General features: G+C 36.8%; 1 protein-coding gene across 1 annotated transcript; it reads right to left on the bottom strand.

Moving 5' to 3' along the window:
* Positions 1 to 396: 396 nt before the first annotated feature.
* TFAM (transcription factor A, mitochondrial) lies at positions 397 to 15509 on the bottom strand. Its single transcript, XM_012762831.3, has 7 exons — positions 14951 to 15509; positions 14276 to 14394; positions 11580 to 11650; positions 10926 to 11075; positions 8531 to 8626; positions 4614 to 4670; positions 397 to 4084 (listed from the first exon to the last, which is right to left on the bottom strand). Exons 1-7 carry the CDS (start codon positions 15049 to 15051, stop codon positions 3938 to 3940), a joined length of 741 nt encoding a protein of 246 aa, XP_012618285.3. The 5' UTR covers positions 15052 to 15509; the 3' UTR covers positions 397 to 3937.
* Between the last annotated feature and the right edge of the window lie 11896 nt (positions 15510 to 27405).

Below are 27405 nucleotides of genomic sequence, written 5' to 3'. Positions count from 1 at the left end.
ATAATCCCTGGGGTCTGTGAAGACAACCTTATATGGCAAAAGATGTGATTAAGGATCTTGAGAGGAAGGGTTTACTCTGAATTACCTGGGAGGGCCTTAAATGCAATCACATGTATCCTTGTGAAAGAAAAGCGAAAGGAGCTTTGGGACAGATACACTAGTGATACGAGGCTAGAACAGAGGGAGATGCAGCCTCCACAAACCAAGGAATGCTGACAGCCACTAGAAACCGGAAGAAACAAAGAACAGATTCTCCCTTAGAGACTCTGCAGAGATTGTGGTCCTACTGACACCTTGATTTTGGGAGTGGGGTGACAAAATGGGATAAATTTTAGATTAAGACAGGAAGAAAATTGAGATATTTTCTTACACACCGCATATGTAAATCAGAAACCATTATATAAGGATGATTTATTTACATGTTAGGGTGATTCAAAAGATACAACATAGTCTGTGCCTATAACATTTTCAGACTTGTCTCTGATAGCTTGGTGCTATGAAGAAAGGAGTAAGAGTGGTTATGAGGGGAGGAAAGAGGGAGAGAATATTCTTATAATAAATGTTGGTAAAATAAAGAGAAATAATCACTTAACAATATAAAAACTTCCTATTGTTTTAACACAACCTGGTGGTGATAAATTTTAGGTACAGTAAATGTCAGAAAAATCAATAAAATGTTCTCATTACTTTAAGAACCTGTAGTATGGTAATATTTTTTCAATTCAGAAATCTAAATACACTAGTTCAGAGCAACTAGAAAAAATAACATGGCTTTTGACACTGCCACAAAAGGAGTTAGCCAAAAGCAATAGGAAAATTACATGATTAAGTAGGCTGAATTTGTACACATTATTCTTTAAGTAAACATCAGGAAATAAAATAAACACACAACCCTCTCTCCCCTCATCAAATTCTTTTTTTAAAACCTAATATTGGAACCCCAATGAACAAAGTACAAAAATCTCTTTATGACTACACATGACAGCATAAATCATGTTTTATTTCATTTCTTCAGCATCTTTCCCTCCAACACTCATCTAGCTCCTACAGCAACTACTTTGTTGGATCAAATTAAGAAGAGTCCAGAAAAAAAAGGGCTTTATATGAGTGGTCACTAGTTATTGTTCTTATTTTTTACAACAAAAAATGTGTGTATATTGCTAGAGCTGAATGGCATTTGAATGGCAATGCAGTCTTCCACATGTACCAAAGTTTATTAAGAAAGCCCTGGACAAAAAAAAAAAAAAAAGAAAGCCCTGGAAACCAGATCTCTCTATTATTTAACATGTTAACAGTGAATTTTTTTTTTTTTTTTTTTTTGAGATGGGTTCTCACTCTATCGCCCAGACTGGTCTGGAACTCCTGGGCTGAAGCAGTCCTTCCGCTTCAGCCTCCTGAGTAGCTGGGAATGCCCAGCAACAATGACATTCTCTTAGAAACAACAACAACAACAACAAAAAAACAAATACAATTTGAGATTACCATAAAATGGTTTTGCTCTAGCTCTTCTGTTTTAGACCTTTCCCTCCCATATTAAATTGTAAGTACTTAAGAATCTATTAAACACTGACCTTCCCAATATATTTAGGAAGGTATGATTTATTAAGTATAAAATAGTACAGATAGTTAAATGCTAAAAGAGCCCAAGAAAATTTTCCTACAGGGTAACTACAAAAATGCTTTTTATGCTCCATCTGTCCTGTCCCGTAGGTGTTTACATAACCCATTTCTCTCGTTCATTCCATACTACTCATTACACACAGACTCCTATGTGCTCCCTGAACTCATATGAAGTAGAGAACACAGTCAATGATTTGAGTTATGATTTTCTCCATTCTCCTAAGGATGGTCCATAATTAGTAGCATTCTAGATGCCATGGGGAATTAGGACTGAATTCTCTTCTGAAAACCTAATTGAGAAAGACTGTGACAGACACTAGCACACCTCCTCTTCTTGTCCCCTATGGCCAAACTACTATGACCTCAAACCCATGGTATCTATTTTACTAATGGATGACAGACTTTGTATTCACGTCCATAAGTAAAAGTTATTTGAAAATGCCAAACTTTTACATATTTAAACCTCATGTTTCCTCTTAAGCTATGTTTTTCTCTTCAGTTACTACCTTTGTCAACCTCAGTATATAACAAGTCATCTTTTTGTGACTTTTTACTTATTTTCCATCCACAAACAACAAAAATCTTCCAAGTCTTTCTGGAGATCCAGAATCTACAATTTCTAAATATTTTGCATAACATATAAAGTACATATGAATTCTTAGTTATCCTATACCTGTGAAATGATGAAAATGAATTATTCTATTCAAACAGGTGATATGGATTTTGACAATCTTCGCTTGACTCTCCTAAGAGGATAAACAAATGCTAAGGAAAGATGGCTTCCAACTACAGTGAGGTTTCTGTGGTATGTGATAGGTAGAAAAGGTACATTTTACTGAGCCATAACAAATAATTTAAGAGAATCTTATTCCATACTATATAGATCTTTTTCATTACCCTGCAACATAATTTGAAACTGAAGATTTTTCTCCTTGCTAACACTGAGAAACAACAATTTGTTTAGCTTATGTAGTCATGACCTTTTTCCTCTTAAAGTAAGGGAATGATTCTAAAACAAGAACATCTGAAACAGTTGGAAAAAACTATCCCAACACATCAACACACTTGGAACAGCAGTCACACTACACTCTACTACAGACAATGGGTTGGCAAACTTTTCGGTAAAGAGCCAGATGGTAAATATTTTAGGCTTTGCAGGCTACATACAGTCTCTGTAGCAACTACTCTGTCATTGTAGCACAATGACACAGACAATAAGAATGAGCATGGCTGTGTTCCCATAAAACTTTATTTATGGACACTAAATGTTCACATTCATTTTCATGTAAAAGTCTTTTTTTAAAAAACCATTTAAAATTATAAACACAATTCTTAACACAGAGGCCACAAAAAGCAGGCAGTAGGCTGGATTTGGCTCAGAAGCTATAGTTGGCTGTCTCTTATATAGGCTTTTATATGTTATGCAAAATGTTTCAAATTCCAGAGACTTTGGAGACTTTTCTTTTTTAGATTTCTCATTTTAAAATCTGTACAACACTAGCTCTCTTTCTGGATAAATACATGAGAGAGAGAAAATAATTTTTAAAAAGTACAATTCCTTATTTAAAAAAAAAAAGAAAGAAGCCGTAAGATGAATGTCACCTTTAAAACATATAATTCAGAAACAGGTAAAATTAAAGATTAAAATTTTTATTCTATGCAATATAAAATGATATGCATAGATTTGGTACATAATTTTTTAGTTTTTACTTTAGCAAAAAGACAACAAGAAAAAGATTTGTAAATCTCAGTCTCTTTTATAAAAAGTTGCAACTGAAACTAGCAATCACTTCTATGTACAATCATCAACTCTGAGCATAATATGAATTATACCTGGGAATTGTAATTTACCTTGATGAGTTCTGGCTACTTTTTAAAAAATGCACAATTATATCATAGAACACTGTGGCTTCTATAATATGTGACAATTTTAAAAAGGAAATTCCTGCCTCTATAATATAAGGAAACAAGAATACTCGTTTCCATAGTTGTCATGTAGTATATAAAAACTTCACAGTCTGATTTACCTTTATCAAAGGTAAAACAATTCACTGCTACATTTGCATGGATTCTTTTGATCCTCAGTAGTTCCTAAACACAAAATAAATTTTGCATAAACTTTTATCTGTTTGGTTTTCCAAAGCAAGATACTAATATAAAATGTGTTAAACCAGCAGAAGTCCATTGGCTAAAGAAAAAGAATTGAATATAAAATGTTTACCAACTTTATCCTTTCTAATTTTACAACAGCTTCAAGTATTGAGACCTAATTGGTTTCTTATGCCTATCCATCACGAACACAACTCAGTCTTCTACTTTAAAACTTCTCAGTGTCATCTTTTGCCTGTTCCTTCACATAGCGACGTATAAGATCATCTCGTCCAACTTCCATCATTTGTTCTTCCCAAGATTTCATTTCATTATAATAACGAATTTTATCATCTTTAGCAAGTTGAATATATACCTGAGAAAAAGTGAAATTCTGTATTTAGAAAACAGTAATTTCTGGAATGCCTCCATATATACTTTAGAAATTACAGCACTATTCTACATATATAAAGTGTAATTTCAGAAAGAATGTTTTGTGAGATAAAAGCAACATGAGAAAAAGGTTAAGAGATAAAGATTTGTTATTTCTTATAAAGCTGTTACAAGTTCAGAACTTGGGTTATGGGAAGGAGGCAGAAGCAGAATGGGATTGCCACTCAATACAGTGGGCACTCTAGACTTATGAGTAACGTTTTGTTTTATTTATTTTTATTTATTTTTTTTTTTTTTTGAGTAACGTTTTAAATATCAATTTTATATGCAGTCAAAAACTACCAAAAGAAAAAAAGTCAAATTGACTCTAAGAATATTAAAATAATTTTAAAACACTTTAACTGTATTATTAGTAATAGAAGGTTACTTTCCCATGAATCAAGCTTTGCCCTAATATATTCTCTAATAGATATCCTAACTGGACACTTGAGACTAAAAACCATAATACTTACTTGCTTTTCAGAACTAGACAAATTTTTCCAGTTTTCATTTATACTCTTTAGCTTTGCCTGTAAAACAATGTATGTTTAAGTAGCAGACATGGGAACTTCAGTAATTAAAGAAATTTCATTCTAACAACAAAAAATCACAAATATCAAGAATAATAGGCAAAGGCTAATCAAAGTCCTAACATCTTTTCTTTCTAAACAAAAACTATTAAACTGTTAAAATTTACAAAAATGAACTGAATGAAGGTGCTTACCTTTTTTGATTCAGAAATATTAAGGTATAATCTATATTCTGCCATAAACTAACTTCAAAAAATAAGTGTTTTTATTTCTTCCCTGTCACTTCATGTTTTATTCTAAAATTGTGCTTTAGTGTTTAGGTGTAATCATAGGAACAACATAAGTCTCTAATTCTAATTAGCTGAACTTAGTTATGTGACCTGGAAAAAGTCAGTTTATCTACCTTAGGACTGGTTCTTCATCTATAAGATTAAAAGGATAGGCCGGGCACGGTGGCTCATGCCTGTAATCCTAGCTCTCTGGGAGGCCGAGGCGGGAGGATTGCTCGAGGTCGGGAGTTCGAAACCAGCCTGAGCAAGAGCGAGACCTCGTCTCTACTATAAATAGAAAGAAACTAATTGGCCAACTAATATATATAGAAAAAATTAGCCGGGCATTGTGGCACATGCCTGTAGTCCCAGCTACTTGGGAGGCTGAGACAGAAGGATCGCTTGAGCCCAGGAGTTTGAGGTTGCTGTGAGTTAGGCTGACGCCACGGCACTCACTCTAGCCTAGGCAACAAAGCAAGACTCTGTCTCAAAAAAAAAAAAAAAAAAGATTAAAAGGATAGAAAGATGCTTACTTTTGCTCTTTCCTAAAACCCTATTAAAAGAATAAACAATTATAAGCTTAACAGAGAATAAAATAAAGAAAAAAATTAATAAAAGTAAAAGACGAAACCAGCATGAGCAACAGTGAGACCCCACCTCTACTAAAAATAGAAAGAAATTAATTGGATAACTAAAAATAAAAGAATAAACACAAATTTTTAAGGAATAAACCCAAACAGACAAAGACAAAAGGAGAGGGCACTGCCAACACAAAATTTTTAAGCTAAAAAGCAGATGGAGAATTGGTTACTGACTCAAGTGACCCAAGACAGCTAATTCCTAAACTGGCAGTGAGGAAAACCTAAAAGCAACTTGATTTGCAAGGCAGAATTCTCAAACAGCACAGGAACTGGCAGCACCAGAGAGGTTTAAAACAGTGGTAAAGCTAAGTTTAAACACAGAATTGACTGAAGGCTGTTTAAAAAGAGGTTAAATCCTTACCATAGCAGATTTTAGGACATTTATCTCCTCCAGAGAGTAAAATAGAGTTACTCTGTGAAAACCAGGCATAGTTTAGGGCAATGGTACCATGCTAAAAGCAGAGCGATGAAACACAGTATCCCAGAAACAAAAAGCAAAGGCTAAAGGAAAACAGTAAAGATAAGAAAATAAGAGAACTAGCTCAGAAGATCCATATACAAATAACAGGAGTTCTAAAGAGTCAGAACAAAAAAAAGAGGGAGGAGGAGAAAAAAGAAGCCAGATCACACTCAAAGGACCAACAATCAAAATGTTTTTTATATTTCTCAAAAGCAATAAAACAAGCTAGAAGAGAAGGATCAATAATTTTTTAAATTTTGAAGGAACATGATGTCCAGCCTAAAATTTTATGCCCAGTCTAACAAACAAATGTGAGGATAAAGACATTACAGGCATGCAAAACTCAAAAAATTAATCTCCCATGCACCCTTACTGGGGAAGATGTTATGCTAGAATCAGAGTAAACCAAAAAAGACAACAGAAGCAAAAACACCGTAAGGATGATGAAGGATGATCCTAGGATATTAGCTGTAAACAGGTATAGAAGGCAACAGTCAAACTGGAACAGAGGTTTCAGATTGAAACAGAATATCTAATGTATCAAATATATTGAAAGCTGATGAATATTGAAGAGCTTGGGGTGGAATTATTGATAAGTACAAAAAAACCCAAGCAAGCAAAAGAACCTAGACATAATCAACTTCAGAGAAAGTAAGTTTTGCAGAAAAGGAAAAATAATCATAACACATGGCATAAGTCAGCTGTAAATAGGGTTTACATAATCATGATAAATAAACACTCAATATTGATCTAACCAAAATTATAACCATATTGGGAAATACAGGAATGGAAACATGCGAATGAATAAGTGGGATGAGAGTTAAATGGTTTAAGTAGTGGGAAATAATGCTTAAAATATAAGATAGACAGTGCTTAAAATTGAAAAAAAATCAAGAAGCAATAATGTAAGAATGTTATTTAGAAATCTGGAGGTAAATATCACAAGAATCAGCTAAAACTGTGTAATGTGTTTCTGGGTAAGACATATGACAAGGCAATGAAAATTGTTATCTTTCAAACAAATCTTAAAGAATTATTTTGATTCTTTAAACAATGACGACGTATAACCAATATTTTTAAATGAATAAAAATGATATAGTCAAGTTATATTTCAATTTCCAGAGATAGGACCCAGCCATTAAGCTTCATAGGTAATTCCAAGATACAGTGAGATTTGAAAAGCATAGATTTAGAAGGACTGTCACATAGAACCTTCCTATACTGATGAGAAAAACTAAATCCAAGGTTTAAGTTAGTGAATGAGCAAATTCCAGATAAAAAAATAAATAGGCTTGCATTATAGTAATGCAGAGCCATAGAAACTGAATTTAAAATCCCAAGGGGAGTAATTAAGTGAAAATATGTAGTATGGGGAGATGATTATGTCACATATATACATTATTTAAATAGGATTTGTAAAGTCAGTGGCAGATCTAAGTAACCCCAAAGAGGCAGAGTGCCAAAAAATTTAACTCAGATTAAAAAGGCTTAAGGATCTGAACATCCACTTCTTTTACCATGTCTTATTATAAAAGGAAAAACACAACTGCCCATTTGGAGCTTCTAAGAAGATAAAAAAGGAAAGACTGAGCCACAGCAATGATTAATAACCTTTTCTTCTTCTTTGGCACATTCATATGATGACATTCACATGTACAACACATTCCCATGTGCATAAACAAAACTTTATTAAAGGATTTAACATGAAGCAATAGGTTATACTCAATTCCCAGTAGAGAATATTGTAGCTCTACTCTCATTCTTCCCAGTGATTGTAAAACACTTAAGAACTGCTGGAGTAGAAACATTTCCAGAAGAACTTTAACAGCTCTATAAATTTGAAAATGTTATATGGTTTCTTGAGTTTTCTTAGGAGACAGATTCTTACAATATTGTTCAGGCTGGCCTCAAACTTCTGGGCTCAAGGGATCGTCCTGCCACAGCCTTCTGAGTAGCTGAGATTACAGGCACACCACCATGTCTAGCAGAAAATAAAAAAAGTTTGTGCCAGGCCTGGTGGCCCACACCTGTTATCCTAGCATTCAGGGAGGATTGAACTCAGGAGGTCGAAACCAGCCTGAACAAAAACAAGACCCCATTTCTACTAAAAATAGAAAAAAATTAGCCAGGTTTGATGGCACATGCCTGTAGTCTCAGCTACTTGGGAGGCTGAGGCAGCAGGACCGTTTGAGCCTAGGAGTTTGAGGCTGCTGTGAACTAGGCTGACACCAGGGCACTCCAGCATGGGCAACAGAGGGAGATTATGTCTCAAAAAAAAAAAAGACTTGGCAGTGTAAGTATGTATTGGCAACTACATACTCTAATTGTATGTGGTAAGAAAAAGGACTTTTCTTTAAAGACATCAAATAAAGAGGGCCTTTTCAAGAGTTTAATGCACTACTTTTCTTCACCACCTGACATATGGCACCCTAAAATTCCCTATCTAAATATTTTTTAACTTAAAGTAAACAAAATGCAGTTCAGTTTTACCTGTGATGAACTATCCTTAGCTTCTTGGAAGCTTTCAGATACAAAAATGTTATATGCTGAGCGAGGTCTTTTTGGTTTTCCGAGCATTGTTAACTCCTGAATAACAAAAATAGAAGGATCAGATCTATAGTTTTAACCACTATGAAACTTAAGGTCACCTAGAGAAACTTCATTTGCTATACATTACAGAATATTCCTTAAAGTAAATGTTATGATTCTCATATAATGTATGTGATTATTATGTCTTAGGGTCAGAATTTTTTGATTGCACTAAGTTTTAAAAGTTATAGATTTCTTGAGTTATTTCCCATATACAAACGTTTCTTTTACATATTATTTTCATGGTCTCCATGAATAACTGAATACGTATTTACAAAACATTTTTAAAAGATATAATAATCCCAGTTTCACCCTTTCAGTACACTACCATCCTTTTGGCCAAATCACTCACTGTATCACTCACTATTGAGCCCTGAATGGCTCAATCTTTAAAGCTCAACAGATGTGTTAAATTCAATTCTTTTTATGAGGTACTAAAAGGGAAGAAGAACCTATGGAAAAGAATACAAATATCTCTTACTATCTAAATCAGTTTAGTTCCTGAGAGCAGAAAGTTTCTGCACCTATTAAATTACCCTAGTTTCTGAATTTGGATGGTAAGTAGTACTTGTAATTTATACAATTTTGTGGCTCTTAAAGACAATTTGGTTATGATCAATAACAAATCCAACTATTATTCATGAGTAAAAGTAGGGCACCTATGATTGACATCTAGAGATCACTTTCTTCTTTCTGAATCTCTCAGTCACTTAGTGTTGAAACTACTGCAGGTTTCAGGCATTTTACAACTTAACTATGTCCCTCTTTGTTTTTAGACCTACTGCCAGGGATTTCTCTCCTAAGTACTTCACTCGCAACTTCTGGTCCCTCAATTTCTCACCTAATCTCTGAACTAGTTGGTATTGGGAGTCTTTAATGGGAAAAATATTTCCAAAAGGGGATGAGAATGGAAAGGGAACCCCTTATATCTGCTCAATCCTCATTTCTGGTCCTCCCCATTCTTAACACAGGCTGGGTGCTTTAAGGAGGAAAGGAGAATAAAAGGGAGAGAACAGACTTTAGCAAACACTTTTCCAAGTACCATTTTCATGCAGACATTATTTCTTACTCTCAGTATCTCTTCTGGCTCTTTTTTACTAATTGGATTAGCAGCACCAGATTATCAGTTTAAAACATCAAAGTCAAGGAGGTGCCTTGGCAACTCACATTCAAGGCTGGAGTCTGCTTATTCAGAGAAATAGTTTTAACTCTGATGATCACTTTTTAATAGTATATGTACTGGGCCAGAAAGCTGACCCACCTCACACCTAATACTAGTTCTATAGAAAAATGTAGTCTAATTTTCAAACAATGGCATTTATATGGATTAATACTTTAAACTGGGAACTACAGGCCAGGCCCGGTGGCTCACGCCTGTAATCCTAGCTCTCTGGGAGGCAGAGGCGGGCGGATTGCTCAAGGTCAGGAGTTCAAAATCAGCCTGAGCAAGAGCGAGACCCCGTCTCTACTATAAATAGAAAGAAATTAATTGGCCAACTGATATGTATATAAAAAATTAGCCGGGCATGGTGGCGCATGCCTGTAGTCCCAGCTACTCGGGAGGCTGAGGCAGAAGGATTGCTCGAGCCCAGGAGTTTGAGGTTGCTGTGAGCTAGGCTGACGCCACAGCACTCACTCTAGCCTGGACAACAAAGCGAGACTCTGTCTCAAAAAAATAAATAAATAAAAAAATAAACTGGGAACTACAAATTTTGAACCTTGTGGGGTTTCTTAATAGTAATTTATTTGAATAAAAATAGAATTCCATCCTAAAGGCACTTATTTGCTTAAATAAACTGGCACTTTTCCTTGATGTGTTAATGAATTAATTCAGTCTATTTAGCAATATTCAGTATCAAACTCACCATTACCTATAGAACAATTCAAATTAATAGGTTATTCTAGACAAGACTTGGAAGCAAAGATTCTTGCTATTCCTGGTTTGGTTATTTCTTAACTCTGTTCCTATAGATTTCATGCCAGTCCTACTAACTGTATATCTTAAATTTGGATACATCTGAAAGTAACATTAACGAATTTCAAGACAGACTCAATGGCAAGTGTCCTAGTGGCTATCCAATTTTCCCTAACTGGAGTCTACCTGGTAACATTCTACCATTATCATATCCATATATTATCATCAATATAAGGGAAAACTACCTATATTTATAATTATAAATTATACTTTTTATTATACTAATTGTAAATTAATTATAATTATAAAAATAATTATAAATTACAATTATACAAATTTCAGTTCTTTGCCATAGTTAAAAAGTATTACAATAATACTCACTCTCTTTTTTATTAATGATTTCTTTTTTAAACGTTTTTGAATGATTTCTTTTTCCAAAGATAACACCTGACTTGGAGTTAGTTGTTCTTGAATTCTGTTTACCTCTTCTTTGTATGCCTGCCAGTCTGCCCTGTAAGCATCTTCATATATCTATAAATAAAAAACCCAAATAAGAAGTCAGTAAACTTTTCACCATTATTTCACCATCTTCAAAGAAAAAGTAAAATAATACAATAATTATGTTTTAATTAAAAAATAAATAAATTAACTGTTGCTAGCAAACTCAACATAGCACATTTGCTAGGGAAAGACAACTGCATGACTTCAGATTAAATCACTATGTGGAAAATGTGCTATGTAATTTTGGGATGTGATGTAAATGGATTAAAAATACGGACTTTTCATACATTTGCTAATCAAGGTAAGAGTCCAGCAATTAGCCTCCATTTTCAAATTGGTGCCAATCTTTTAGCTCCACTCCCATGTATCCATGCTCTCATCATTTATGTGGATCAGAAGGTGTAAAGTTCCTTTGTACATGATGGATATTTTAAAAAGTCTGGGTCATCTGGTCCTTTAAAGGATATGACAATTGTTCCTAACTGCAGAATAACTGGTCAGAGGTGTGGAAAACTTGTAAAAAAGTAAGCTTACTTTTTTCTCTGAATCAGGAAGGTCCCTCCATACTTCAGCAATTTTTTTAATTAGTTCTGTAGTTTTCGCATCTTTGGATTGGAATAAAATGAAAAAAGATGTCACAATTTTATGTCTAAAGATTAATTTCTAAAGACTTCCAAGAAAGCACAATCCATACCACATATAACTGAACACAATGATTTAACTTTTCTTTATCCAACTAATTTAAATATGACAAATAATTTGTCCAACATTGTTAAAAGTCATTATCTAATAACTAAGGAATATATCACATAACCATCAAAAACTAACCTCAGAAATTGATTAGTAGTTTAAGCAGCTGGGTAATCAATTGCTTCAAGTTTTTTACTTCTATATTTCAATCAAAGCTTTTTAAAAGTCTTTGAGGAATCATTAAGTTCATAAAACCTGACTAAATAAAATATAGCCTTGATTCATATAATACCATTTTGTATTTCAAGTACAGAAATACCATTTAGAAACAAACTATTCCAAAATCAATCCATTATTCTCCATTTCCTTCCTGATTTCAACTAGAATGATGGGTGCCACTGATTTAAACCTGCTAGCCTCAACTCTTACATTTAAAAAGAAGTGCATACTTAAGCATGTCTCTGAAACTAATTCCTTTTTTTCTTTTTGAGACAGAGTCTTGCTTTGTTGCCTAGGCTAGAGTGAGTGCCGTGGTGTCAAACTAGCTCACAGCAACCTCAAACTCCTGGGCTCGAGCAATCCTTCTGCCTCAGCCTCCCGAGTAGCTGGGACTACAGGCATGCGCCACCATGCCCAGCTAATTTTTTCTATATATATTAGTTGGCCAATTAATTTCTTTCTATTTATAGTATAGACAGGGTCTCGCTCTTGCTCAAGCTGGTTTTGAACTCCTGACCTCGAGCAATCCACCCGCCTCAGCCAGAGAGCTAGGATTACAGGCGTGAGCCACCGCGCCCGGCTCCTTTTTTTTTTTTTTTTTTTTTTTTTTGAGACAAAGTCTCACTCTGTTGCCTGGGCTAGAGTGCCATGGCGTCAGCCTAGCTCACAGCAACCTTAAACTCCTGGGCTCAAACAATCCCCCAGCCTCAGCCTCCTGAGTAGCTGGGACTACAGGCATGAGCCACCATGCATGGCTAATTTTTTCTATTTCTAGTTGTTTGACTAATTTCTTTCTATTTTTAGTAGAGACAGGGTCTGGCTCTTGCTCAGGCTGGTCTCAACTCCTGAATTCAAGCAATCTTCCTGCCTTTGCCTCCCAGAGTACTAGGATTACAGGCGTCAGCCACCTCGCCCAGCCCTAATTCCTTAATCTACACTGTGAGCATTTTTATTGTAGCTCATTTGATTCACAAGAGCCCTGTGATGCACTGCATGTAAAGGAGCCTTAGAAATCATAAGCAAAGATTAGCTATTACCTTTATACTATAACCCAAAATAAAGGTCCTACAGCCTTTCTAGGGAGTCAAGAAACATCCTACCCAGAAATCTTTTTCTCAGGAACTCAAGACAAGAAAGGATTTTCACTGAAAGGATTTTTCATTGAAAAGACTGTCACTGAAAGCTATCAATTTACGGAAAGCTCTTGAAATTAGCAATAATTTGATAGAGCTTTACAGTTTATAGAACACTTTCACAGAGTTATTACATTTCATTGCAACTTTATTAACAATTCTCTGAAGCTGAAGGAGGAGCTAAACAAGAAAGAAAATAAGGCCGGGCGCCATGCGATGGGTCACGCCAGTAATCCTAGCACTCTGGGAGGCTGAGGCAGAAGGATCGCTCAAGGTGAGGAGTTCGAAACTAGTCTGAGCAAGATCGAGATCCTGTTTCTACTAAAAATAGAAAGAAATTGGCCAACTACAAAAAATATATAGAAAAAATTAACCAGGCATGGGGGCACGTGCCTGTAGTCCCAGCTACTCAGGAGGCTGAGGCAGGAGGATTGCTTGAGCCCAAGAGTTTGAGGTTGCTGTGAGCTAGGCTGACCCCAAGGCACTAACTCTAGCCTGGGGAACAGAGTGAGACTCTGTCTCAAAAAAAAAAAAAAAAAAAAAAAAAAAGGCCGGGTGCGGTGGCTCACGCCTATAATCCTAGCACTCTGGGAGGCCGAGGCGGGAGGACTGCCAGAGGTCAGGAGTTCGAAACCAGCCTGAGCAAGAGCGACCCGTCTCTACTATAAATAGAAAGAAATTAATTGGCTAACTAGTATATATAGAAAAAATTAGCCGGGCATGGTGGCGCATGCCTGAAGTCCCAGCTACTCGGGAGGCTGAGGCAGGAGGATCGCTTGAGCCCAGGAGTTTGAGGTTGCTGTGAGCTAGGCTGACGCCACGGCACTCACTCTAGCCTGGGCAACACAGTGAGACTCTGTCTCAAAAAAAAGAAAGAAAGAAAGAAAATAATTCATCAGTGGAACTAGGCAACTAGGCCAAATTCAGCTTTTTCAATCCTCTTACCAGGGTGTTTTCCACTATTTTCATGCTATTTCTAAAATACCTTTCATTAGTTCTCACTTATATTTAAAGCATTTCCATTTGGTATAAAATGTTACCTTCTCTATTTTATGGACCATCAAGCAAAATAAATGATTGTTCCTGCAGTCACTGGATGTTTTGGTAGTGCAAATCAAGGTTGGCATTTAACTGCTTAGAGGCCTTTTCATTACATCAGAGAAGAGTACAAGCCCCCAAACTCCTTACCTGGGTTCCGAGCTTTATATATGGGTAGCTGTTCTTTAGAAAATCGAAGGTATGAGGTCAAAGGTTTCTTTGGGTAACTAGCCAAGGCGGATGAAAACCATTTCGGTATATACACAAAACTACATATAAACAAACAAACAAAAAATAAATAACTGTCAAGTATTTAACTGTCAATATTCACACGTATATGAACACAGAGCCCAGATAAGATTTCATCAAGATATCTGACACCGTCCACGAGTATGTTAATGACTTATTAAAACCCTGTCTTAAGCAGAGGGAAGAGCCTCCAAGCCTGAAGTCTCAAAAACTCTTACCTCCTACGAAGGGAAGAAGGTAGAGGAGAACGTCTATATACCAGCTCCTGGGCCCCGCTACCTTAATACCTAGATAATGGCGGGCTTTCGCAGAGGATGCCGAAAAAGGGTGATTGAAGGCTGGACAGTGGGGATGGGCAGGGGAAGGGGGTAGGAGGTGGCAAGAAGCAAGGTACGGGGTACCTATAGAGTAAGGCCTCATCTCAAAGCCGCCGTCCCTTTGGCAAGGTCGAGGTCTGAATCAAAGGGCCAGGGGAGCTTTGAGAGGGGCAGAAAGTGGAGGAAGGACGGCGTCTACGCTCCAGCCCCAGGACGTCCGGGGCCCCGCCGCTCCCGAGGCAAGGGTGGGCGGTCCTACCTGAAGGGTAAGCGCAGTCGCATTCCGCAGCCGGCGCACAGCTCCGCTCCGGACCTCCCCAGGGCACTCAGCACGCCCCACATGCTCCGGAGAAGCGCCATCGCACCGCCGCTCACGGCAGTGACCGAGCCCCAATCTCGCGGAGACTCCTGGCACAACAGAACAGTCCCAACAATGACAACTCGAACCCTCGTGCGACTCTCCAGAATTTGTTATCATGCCCGCCACTCGCGAGGCACTATGGGAAATCAGTTATCATCCGGTTGGTAGGCAGGGGGCGGGGCAGAGCAGAGTTGGCGCAGGCGCCGTAGTGAGCCTCCGTAGGCGGGACTGCGAGGGAGGAGGAGGACCGCCCCGGCGGTGAGGGGAAACCTCCGCCCACTCGCCTGCGGAGGGCTCCGGCCTCGAGGGGGCGCTGCTGAGCCGCCTCTGCCTCCGGCCGCCCCCCCGCTGTTGGTTCCTCCTCACCCGGGCCAGGAGGCTGACGGGGCGACCGCAGGCAGCGGCCTCACCTCCGGCGAGCGCTGGCGGGCGTCGGCCGGTGACGGCCGGAAGCGCTGTACGTAACAGACAGTCTTACAGCCGAGCCACAGGACAGCTGTGCAGCCCGCGCGCCCGGCGGAGCCCCTCTGTTCAAGCCAGGGCCAGAGTTCAGAGTTCAGAAGTAAGTGCCAAGAAAGCAGGGGGGGACGGTCCCAAACCTAAAAAAATGCAGATTCCGCGGCCTTGCTGCAGAGCCTGACTCAGTACGTCCGTGTGGGGCCCATGAATCTGCGTTTTTAGCAAGTTCCTCAAAGTTTAACATGTTCTAATTCTGGTCGTCTTGGGACCACATTTAAAGTACGATGGATTTAGACTGTTCTCCCATCTTCTGGCACGGTCTTCAAGTCTGACCTCCACGCCTGCTTAATTTGAACGGGGGAGACTTTGGCTAGTTGTCCGCAGCCGCGAGTTCTAGTCTAGCTCTCGTCCCAGTTCCAGTCCTAGCATTAACATTGACGTCTTGACCTGGGAATGTCTTCCCTTAAGATTCAGTTTCCCCCTCTGCAAATGAGGATATTGGACTAGATCAGGGTGTTCCCGACCAAAGCCCGGAGAATGTGTGAGAAGAACGCCCTGACCTATTCGTTGATGTGTTGTACAGTTTTTGATTGGTGTTGTAGAAATGCTATTTTCTGTACAGGCGATGGCATGAAAAGGATTAGGAATACGTAAAGATATCTAAGGGCTTTCCAGCTCTTAAATACCGTTGTTTCAAAGATAACCACCTCTTGAGACAGTCTTTGTTCTGTTGGATAGCTGTAATTGCTCGAAAATTCTTACCAGTGTAATACTGTTCTGAGAGTCTACTGTCTTTCTGTAGCTTTGAAAAGGTTGGTCCTTTGGAGCTACAAAAGAGTAAGCCCAGCTCTTAAGTGGTAAGTAATGATCACCACTTCCCTTATCATAAACAGGACCTTCCAGATCATCTGTTCAAACCTCCCATTCGATCATGAAAGAAACAGGTTTTTTTTCCTGAGTAAATACTATGTACAAGGTTCCAAACGTAAAGAGATAAAAGACAGTATCATGTCCACCCCACCATTGCTCCTCCTCTCAAGAGAGGCAAGAAGTAAACCATTAAATCAGGGTGCTAAGATAGAGGATACATTAAAGGTGATATCTAAAATGATTTGGTTCCCCTCTGTTTTTCTAGAATGTTTTTGTTCTTTCAGATGTTTGACAGTTAAACTTCCTTTGGATATTTAAAAAATCCTTTGTTGTTGTTTCCAACTGATTTCAATAAATCTTGCTGTAAAAGTCTTACCAAATCTATAATATTTGTTTGCATCAGATACCAATCTTCCTTCATTTACATTACAGTTATAATTTTATTCTAAATGCAGTATTTACACAAACAATATAACTCTACCTACTTATTCAAACTGTCCTTGAAATAAAAAGACATATGGTTTCATTTGTATTCACTTTACAAAACATGAAGACTTACTACATGTTCTGACCTTTCATTTTGTTTTAAAAATTCATCCACTCCCTTGACTTCAACTATCAGTTATATCCTCATGATTCCCATATTATATATTGAGTCCAGATCTCTCCTTTCAGTTGCATATCTGTATAACCACTGTGTTATGGACATTTTCACCATCATGTCCCACAGATACTTTAATTTCAACATTCCCTAAATAAAATTTACTATCTTCCCCATATCTTGAACTCTTCTTCTTGGTAAGAGGCACCAGTTTCCCACTTCAATCATCCACGCCAGTAACTTGATAAGTAATTTTGGAAGCTTCCCCGTTGATGCTCCACCTCCATCAACCAACTAATAATGACTATTGCTGATTCCACCTCATTAATCCCTCTCATATGTAGTTCTATCTCTCCAGCCCCATCACTGTTGCTTTTGTTCAGGCCAACAATATGCTGGTAAATCAGCTTTCCGAAAAAGAAAGCCCTAATCTGTAGTGTTTGCCAAGTTCTATGGTGTAAATACTCCCACCATAACTGATTTCAAGCTACCAGCTTGAAGTCACTGAACCTGAAATTAGGAAGAGATGAGCATAGTCGGCTGGCTCTCCAAGCCAGTACTAGCTGGTTCCTGTTGCCACTGGTTCAGGCTCAGCCATCTTTCCCCAAACTCTTAATTTTCCTACTTTCAGTGTTCCTTCCACAGTCACCAGTTCAGTCCTTCTAAAAGGCAAATCCCATTCATTAATTTATTCATCTAGTGTGTATTAAGCACCAACTATATGCCAGGTAGGCAATGATCACATGTCTGTATTTAAAACTTTCAATGTCTCCTAATTACCCACAGAATCAAGTTCATCAAATCTGCCATGAACTAGTCTTTTTGTTTCCTCTATAGCTTCACCTTTTCTTGAAATATTTTATGACTAAAATACCTATTTCTTCTTCTGATTTTTTTTTTTTTTGAGATAGAGTCTCACTCTGTTGCCTGGGCTAGAGTGCCATGGCGTCAGCCTAGCTCACAGCAACCTGTCTCCTGGGCTCAAGCAATCCTTCTGCCTCAGCCTCCCGAGTAGCTGGGACTATAGGCATGCACCACCATGCCCGGCTAATTTTTTCTGTATATTTTAGTTGGCCAATTAATTTCTTTCTATTTTTTCTTCTTCTGATTTAATAGATTCATCAAACCACTACATTTGGCTCTTAGTTTACCATTGCTTTTTTGTGTGATATGCCAATGTAATAGAAATTACTGAGTAAGAATATAGGCTTAGAAGTAAGACAGATCTGGATTCAAATCCTGCTTTTGTTAAGATGAAAATGAAAATGAAATGAAAATCTTTTTGACCCAGATTTTTCCTCTCTTTAAAATCTTACAAGGACACTGAGAAACAGAAAAAAATAAAAAAATAAAAAAAAATAAAAAAAAAAAATAAAATAAAAAAAAGAAAATTAAAAAAATAAAAAAAAAAAATAAATAAAATGGGGACAATAATGGTTGATTCTTAGGATTGTTGTGAAGATTAAATTATACATTATGCAAAAAGTTCTTGGCATAATCCCTGGAACATAGTAAAGGCTCAATAAATAGTGGCTATCCTTGGGTGGGCATGGTGGCTCACACTCAGCATTCTGGGAGGCTGAGGCAGGAGGACTGCTTGAGCCCAGGAGTTTGAGGTTACCGTGAGCTAGACTGACGCCATGGCACTCTAGCCCGGGTGACAGAGCAAGAGTCCATGTCAAAAAAAAAAAAATAGTGGCTATTCTTACCCTTATGTTTTCATAACAATTATTATTAACTTCTAAATATAATTAAATAATTATAGAATATCCTCAAATTGAAAAGTCAGACTTGCATCACATCCCTGTCATTACTTTTTTTTTTTTTTCATTTTATCTCCCTATTAAATAGACTACAAACATACATTTTAGGTAACCAGTACTGCTTCTCTTTTCCTATTAACTTTTTTTTTTTGAGAGAGAGATGGTTTTTCTCTGTCACTGCAGCTTCAAACTCCTGGACTCAAGTAATCCTCCTGCCTGAGCCTCCCAAGTAGCTAGGATTATAGGCTGCACCACCACACTTGGCTGATTTAAAAAAAAAAAAAAAAAAATTGTAGAGAAGGAGTCTTACTATGTTGCCCAGCCTGAACTGGGCAATGTTGCCCAGTTGAACTCTTGGCCTCAAGCAATCCTCCCTCTTTGGTCTCCCAAAGTGCTTAGATTACAGGCATGAGCCACTGTGTTCATACTCTATTGAGTTTTTTAACATTTCTTAAATTAGTAATATCTGGCAGAAACGTGGTAGTTGATGAAAAATTAAAACAACACACCCTTAAATTGGATTGCACTTTAATGTTTTCAGAATACTTTTATATATTTTGATTGTATGATTCACACATCAAACAAAAACACAGAGAAGGTATTGCCATGACTATTGACATCACAACTTAGCACACCACATCATTCCAGCCCAAAATATCTTCCTTTGATCTGTTCTGCGTGAGCTTGTATCACTTACTTGTGACTTATCATATACCACTGTGGTTTCTAATCTTTTTTTCTGTATATACATTTTTTTTCCCCTCAATACATGAGTTACTTGAGGACAGGGCTAGCTCTTATGCTTCCTTTTATCCCGTTTATACACAGATTTGGCCCCCTAGAAAACAAATACCTGTTAGAAGTGTCATTTGCTAATAGAAGGGATAGTTAGGTGTGGAGGTGGGAACCAAGTAAAATTTTGGAATATACACATGAAAGTAATTATGGTTCATTGATACTTGCACATTGGTAAAGCAGAAGGTAGCACCAATAAATAGCAAGAGCAGCCAGAGGCCATTTCCTGCTAAATGGAATTAGTTGGATGATTATCACTCAAATGAAGAAAGAATATTGCTAAAAGAAGAGCAGTCTTGGCCGGGCGTGGTGGCTCACGCCTGTAATCCTAGCACTGGGAGGCGGAGGCAGGCGGATTGCTCGAGGTCAGGAGTTCGAAACCGAGCAAGAGTGAGACCCTGTCTCTACTATAAATAGAAATAAATTAATTGGCCAACTAATATATATAGAAAAAAAATTAGCTGGGCATGGTGGCGCATGCCTGTAGTCCCAGCTATTCGGGAGGCTGAGGCAACAGGATCGCTTGAGCCTAGGAGTTTGAGGTTGCTGTGAGGAAGGCTGATGCCATGGCACTCTACCTGGGCAACAGTGAGACTGTCTCAAAAAAAAAAAAAAAAGAAAAGAAAAGCAGTCTTGCTTTTGTCATTATGATAAATAATTTAGCTAAAATAGGAGCAATTACTTAATAGATTAAGCACAATAAGTAGATATGATTCTGAATGTATAAGTGAATATATTTCTTGAAATAAGATCATATTGTAAACACTACATTTAAAGATTATTTGCTCATCAGCAATTATGTATTACTTCGATAGGCACTGGAAGGAGCTCAAAAAGAATAAGACATTGTTCCCCGTCTCAGTGAGGTTACACACCGATTGGGGGAACAAAGTACAAACACGCAAAAATTGTAAAAGTATAACAATTCATTGCAGTAATACAAGAAAAATTTTTACAATTTGAATATCTTCTAGCTTATGTTTTTATAAATCAAGATTTTAATAAACTATATAGAAAACTGCATGTATAATGTTTTTCTTTCAAACCATTTTCATTCACTTAGGGTTTATTTTCACATCACTGGAGCTTGGATTTAAAATCAGTATACAAAATGAAGGAAAAGAGAGATAAAGAGAGAGAAATTAGAAGAAAGATCTATTGCTTGATAATTGTTCCCAGCTATCTAAATTAGTTTATGAATTATTTCTCAATTAGAACACAGTCTGCCTGCAGTCTTAATTATTAAGGGCATATCAGAATTATTTTTAGCCATTGCTGTAACAACATTATAAAAAATAAATATAGCTTTTCTATTTTAAAGCCAATTCTGAGTCAGCAGGAGGTAGGACAAGCAAAAGGACAGCTATAATTTTATGCAAATTTTTAAAACCCCAATTCATATTACTGGATATTACTGAAAACTGACTTCATATTACTGAAAGTTGACTTGAAGATTGGAAGAACTCCACAATATTATATTGATGGAGCAATACTATTAATAAAATAACATAACCTACTGTGTCTGCCCTCACACTATTGCAAACCATCTGATCAATACAAATGGTAATAATTATAATTTATTGCTCAACTACATGCCAACTATTTTACATACATTTTCTCTAATCTTTTCACAAATCCTACAAGGTGGTATTATTTCTGTTGTGCAGCTATGAAAACTGGTACAGAGATATATATATGAAGGATATCTTCCTTATTACCATATTAACAAAAATTTCCACCTCTGAATCCACAGTTTGCAGCTTTGAGTTATATTTGATTTTATATAGGTACAATATATACAAATCAGTCATGAAGTTGTAGTTAACACTTGCTCACAATCCATTATTTATTTTCTCTCCCTATAAAGACCCTTTCTTAACTTTTTTAACTGAGTGGATTATGAAAATAACATCTTAAGTTCCTTTATTTGCTGACTCATGCAATTATTCAAAAACACTTAGTAGGCTTGAATTTAAAAAACTACATATACACATATGCATGGATGTGCATGCATAAAAAAGTAGAATAATATACACAAAATTTGGTTTAATGGTGACTATACCTGAGTACTGCAGGAATATATTTTTTTCTGAAATATGATAATAATATTCATCTTTTTGTAATAATTGTTTTAAAACTCAGTTCCTAGAAGAGGCCAGTACTATGCTAGAAAATGTGATATGTTCTAAAAATACAAAGATGAATAAGGCATGATCATCAGTTTAAAGCTGTCTGGGGGAGTAATGGATTGTTTCATTTGAACTGTTTTTTCAAGTAGGAAAAGGTGGAGGTGCTTTCCCAAAAAATTAAACAGTATGTGCAAATCAGATAAGTGAGCGGGCATGGTATACATATGAAAACAAAATATATGTGAAAAGGAGTGGTATGAAACAAACCTACAGTTTGGGAGGGTTTGGCTTGTGAAGGACTATATATGATATGTTAAGGAGTTTAGCAAAAGAGAGCCAAACAACTTTTTAGGCAGGTTAGAGGTACAACTAAACTTCTTTTTAGAAAAATCCCTTTAGTAGGAGTATAGAGAGTGATGGGAGTGAGGAGACCATGGCTACAGTCCAGGAAAGAGGGGCTGAGACTCTGAACTAAGGTAGTAGCAGGAATCATACTCCAAAGGCATTTCTAGGTACAATCAACAGGATTCCATGGACCAGATAAGCACATAGAAGCCAAGAATGACTTTAAGGTCTCTAACTTGACAGACCATTCTAATTCAAATTGCATAGTCTGCTGAGCAGATAAAATATAAAAATTATAATTGAAAAGCTATGAGAGAGCTGCAATAGCCAGGAGACTCTCGGAGGTGAGCTCTGAGTGTCTGCAGTCATTTTTCTCCTGGAGTATAGACTAGAGGCAGAGAATTTGGGCTTAGACAGGCAGAGGGCCCACTGCTGGGGCATGGAGAAACAGGGTTTTTTGTGGTTGCACAGTGCTGAGTGACAAAACTGGAGACTTAAGGGACCTCAACAGGCAACTAGTTTCCTCCCTCAAAGTCTTAAATCTTTTTTGGGCAGGAAGCTAAAGAACATGAAAAAGCAGTGTAATTTTCTGTAGTCTGGTGGTGTTAAGAAGACAACACCAATGGCCTGCCAGAGGAAGGGAACCCTAAAGAACAGAGTAGGAGTTAAAAGACTGAAGTGGTGAACTGACACTGATGACTTACAATTTCTCTTTTTCCTTGGGGCACTTGATTTGGATGTGCCTAAAGGCTGAGAATTCAGGCTTGATCCCTCACAGAAGGTCATGACAGAAAAACTGATAGTACTTTTTTGGTGGTTGCAGAGAGCAAATGTAATAAAATTGCAGATCTGAAAGGCTCCGGATACGTAGCTGGTTTCCTGCTTAAGATGTGTGCCAAAGTCTGAATCTCCCATGAGCAAAAGGCTAAAACTGTGAATCAAAAATACTGAATAGCAAAGTGGAATTTCCTGCAGTCTCTCTGTGCCGAGGAAACAAGGACAGTGGAAGAGGGCTTAACTGGGTGCAGTGGTGGCTACAAACCTGTAGTCCTAGTTACTTGGAAGATTGAGGCGTGAGGATTGCTTGCTTGAGCCCAGGAGTTCAAGATCAGCAAGGACATAGTGAGATGCATATCTCTAAAAAAAATTAAAAAGAAAAAGAAAGAAGGAGGAAGAGGAAGAGGGGGAGAGAAGGAGAAGGAGGAGGATCCGGATATGTGCTGTGAACGAGAGTAAATCAGATACAGTTTGAGTGTGAAATACTGCAAACTAGCCTCAACTAAGTACAGGCCCTGACTGCATTAAGGTGATCATCTTCACATACCATTTGACTAGGAGAGCAAAGGAGGAGCACTCTGGTGGAAGATAACATCATCTAGGGTCTCTACAATTTATGTACACAATGTCTGGCATAAAAGCAGACTTACAGGTGATTCAGATGCTGAAGTCAGCAAAGACTTTAAAATAACTGTGATTAAGAAAAGAAGTTCAGGCTGGGCATGGTGACTCATGCCTGTTATCCTAGCACTCTGGGAGGCCGAGGCAGAGGATCGTTTGAACTCAGGAGTTCAAGACCAGCCCAAGCAAGAGCGAGACCCTGTCTCTACTAAAAAAAAAAAAAAAAAATAGAAAGAAGTTAGCTGGACAACTAAAAATATATAGAAAAAATTAGCCGGGCATGGTGGCAAGCACCTGTAGTCCCAGCTACTCGGGAGGCTGAGGCAGGAGGATTGCTTGAACCCAGGAGTTTGAGGTTGCTGTGAGCTAGGCTGATGCCACAGCACTCTAGCTGGGGCAACAGAGTGAGACTCTGTCTCAAAAAGAAAAAAACAAATAAAAGAAGTTCAAAAACAGAAAAATGTGGAGAAAATAAATGAAACAATTTAGGAATTAAAAAAACCCTGAAATATGTAAAAAATTCAAATGGTAATTCTAGAACTGAAAAATAAACCTGGAGTTAACAATATCTGAAACAGAGTGGATGGGTTTAAGAGTATACCAAACACAGCATTTGTATTAAATTGTAATCAAAGATGGATACTTTAGAGAAATTACACACACACACTAAAAGAATGTCTAACAAGTTATCAGAGGGAAAAATGATACTAGTATAAAAATGGACTAATCCAAAGAAGGCAAGAAGGAAAAAAAATAAAACATGGCTTAAAAGAAAAGCAAAATGGGAACATGGTTGGTATAAACTCAAATATATCTAATTCCATTAAATGCAAAAGGATGAAATACTTCAATTAAAGGACTAAAATGGTCAAATTGGATAAAAACCAAATCAAATAAAACCCAACTATGAGTATAGGAGACATACATTTTTAAAAGGACACAGAAAGGACCAAAGTTAAAGAATAGAAAAAGATATACACTGCAAATACTGGCCAAAAGAAAGCTATACTAATAATAGATAAAGTGGACTTTAAGACAAAGGCATTAATACAGATAGAGGCATTTCTTAATGTGCTATCACAATTGTGTCTGCGTGTGTATGAGAGAGAACTCAATAATATGATGTCAAAATATATAAAGTAAAAATAAAACTAACAATCCTAAAGAGAAACTTTTAACACATCTCCTTTAATGGCCGTGAGAATAAGCAAATAAAAATTGCAAACTCAATGAACTTGATCTAATCAGCATTATTTAAACACTGCACCTAATAACAGAATTCATATTCTTTTCAAACGATTATGATACATTCATCAAAATTTCCATATGCTGGATCATAAAGCAAACTTCAACAAATTTCAAATAATTGAATTTATTCAGATTATGTTTTCTGGCCATGGAGAATTTAAGCTAGAAAACAAGAACAAAAATTTAACTTGAAAGAAACCCAGTTGCCTAGAAATGGAACAATACATCTCTGTATATAACTCCTAGGTAAATGAAAAAGTCAAAACAGGAATTAGTAAATATTTTAACTGAATGATAATGAAGATACAATATTTCAAAATTTGTAGGATGCAGCTAAAGTGGTGCTTGGGGGAAATATATAGTTTTAAATGCAGATATTAGGAAAAAAGGCCAAAAATTATTTCAATCTCTAGAAGAAAAAAATAAAAACTAAAGAGAATATAAAGAAATAACAGAAATCAATGGAATGGAAAACAAATATACAAATGAAATTTTGAAAATCAAACACTGATTCTTTGAAAGATTAATAAAATTGATAATCTTATACGACTAATTAGAAAAAAGGAAGAAAATTTAAAATGTAAGGAGATGACTACAGATACTTATTACCTTCAAAAAGATAAGACAGGCCGGGCGTGGTGGCTCATGCCTGTAATCCTAGCACTCTGGGAGGCTGAGGCGGGTGGATTGCTCGAGGTCAGGAGTTCAAAACCAGCCTGAGCAAGAGTGAGACCCCGTCTCTACTATAAATAGAAAGAAATTAATTGGCCAACTAATATATACAGAAAAAATTAGCCGGGCATGGTGGTGCATGCCTGTAGTCCCAGCTACTTGGGAGGCTGAGGCAGCAGAATTGCTTGAGCCCAGGAGTTTGAGGTTGCTGTGAGCTAGGCTGACGCCATGGCACTCACTCCAGCCTGGGCAACAAAGTGAGACTCAAAAAAAAAAAGATAAGACAGTATCAACAACTCAATGCCAAATAGATTGACAATATACATAAAATGGAAATTCCTTGAAAAACACAAAACTGAGAGTAACAAAAACATATCTAGTCCTATATTATTAAAGAGATATGTTACTATAATCTTCCCATAACCCTATGCAAAAAACAAAACAAAACACTGTTTGATTTGCCAAGAAAAAAACAAAAACTCTAGACACAAATGGCTTCAGAATATTGTTCAAAATATATAAGGAAGAAATAGCACAAATCTTACACAAACTCTTCCAGAGAATAAAGAGGGAATGTTTCCTAACTCATCTTATGAGGCCAGAATAATCTGAGGTATTAAACTTAACAAAGATATTCAAGAAAGGAAATAATGAACTTCTCTCATGAACACAGTTACAAAAATTCTCAAAAAATATTAGCAAATATCAATAGAATCCAATGACTTGTAAAGAGGATAATACATCTCCAAGTGGGTTTTTATCTAGAAATGTAAGGATAATTTAACATGTGAATATCTGTTAATGTAATTCACATTACATTAATTGAGGGAAAAGATAAAAATGACAATGATTTTGATAGATGAAGAAAAAGCATTACATTCAACTTGTAACTCAACAGTCATAAAAATGGTGAATAAACTAGAAATAGAAGGGAACTTCCTTAATACGAAGGCAACATGATACTTAATATTGCAATAAAACCTTTACTCAGAAATCAAGAAAGGATGCTTGCTATTACTATTTTGGCATCAGACTGAAGCTCAAGCTAATGCAACAAAGAAAAAAAAGAACTGGCATAGAGATTGTAAATGAATAAATAAAATTATCACTATTTGCAGGTAACATGATTATAAGTGTAGAAAACTTTAAAATTCTACAAACTTTAAAAAAGTGAATTTAGCAAGGTTGCAGGATAGAGGGCAAACACTATAAATTATATTTCTATACATCAAGAACACAAAAATATGAAATGAAATGAAAAATAATTTTTACAATAGATTTAAAAAATTAGAAACCTAAGAATGAATCCAATGAAAAATGTGTAAGACATCTACACAGAAAATTACAAAACAATTACATTAAAACAATTAGATGAGAAATTAAAGACAGCCTAAGTACATCAAGTGCTATACATATGCATGGAATGACTCCATAAGATGTGGGAGTGACCCTAAATTCTTTCCCAAGGAAAGGTGAGGGTCTGTGTCCTTTTCCCTTGTACTTGAGTGAACCTGTGACTGTTTCATCCAATAAACTACAGCACAAGTGATGCTCTGTGTGACTTTAAAAATGGCAGCTTGTTCCTCATTCTCTTGGAACACTTGATCTTCAGATGCTCCCTCTTGAAACTGAGCAGCTATGTTGTGAGATGATCAAGCCACACAGAAAGCCCATTAAATAAGTGATCTGGTAAATAATACCTGCCCAGATGACAATATATGAGTGGAGAAGCCTCCAAATGGTTTTACCCTGAAGCCACATGAGTCACCCCAAACTGAGACCCTAAGCACCATTGAGTAGACAGCCATCTCTACTGTGCCCCATGCCATTTGCTGACCCAAAAGAATACATGAGCATAATAAAATGGTTATTGTTGTATACCACTTAGTTTGGGGTGCTTTGTTTAGAAATAGATAACCAGACCAAAGATGCCAACTTTACCAAAATAGCTCTATAGACTCAATCCAATTCCAATTAAAATCTCAGCAGGAGAAATGGCAAAGCAGATCCTAAAACTCACATGGAATTACAAGGGACCTGAATAGCCAAAACAATATCATAAAACAACAAAGT

This window comes from Microcebus murinus, chromosome 14 (assembly GCF_040939455.1).
Source record: "Microcebus murinus isolate Inina chromosome 14, M.murinus_Inina_mat1.0, whole genome shotgun sequence".
NCBI classification, from domain to species: domain Eukaryota; kingdom Metazoa; phylum Chordata; class Mammalia; order Primates; family Cheirogaleidae; genus Microcebus; species Microcebus murinus.
This window is presented reverse-complemented; position numbering and strand designations above follow the sequence as displayed.

Bases quoted from the DNA above. Each gene is read 5' to 3' on its own strand.
- TFAM (XM_012762831.3), bottom strand. From the start codon at position 15,051: ATGGCGCTTCTCCGGAGCATGTGGGGCGTGCTGAGTGCCCTGGGGAGG. The intron at 11,076-11,579 runs GTAAGCTTACTT...TTTTATTTATAG, and splicing joins TTCCTGATTCAGAGAAAAAA to ATATATGAAGATGCTTACAG. The intron at 8,627-10,925 runs GTGAGTATTATT...TTTGTTATTCAG, and splicing joins AATCATTAATAAAAAAGAGA to GAGTTAACAATGCTCGGAAA.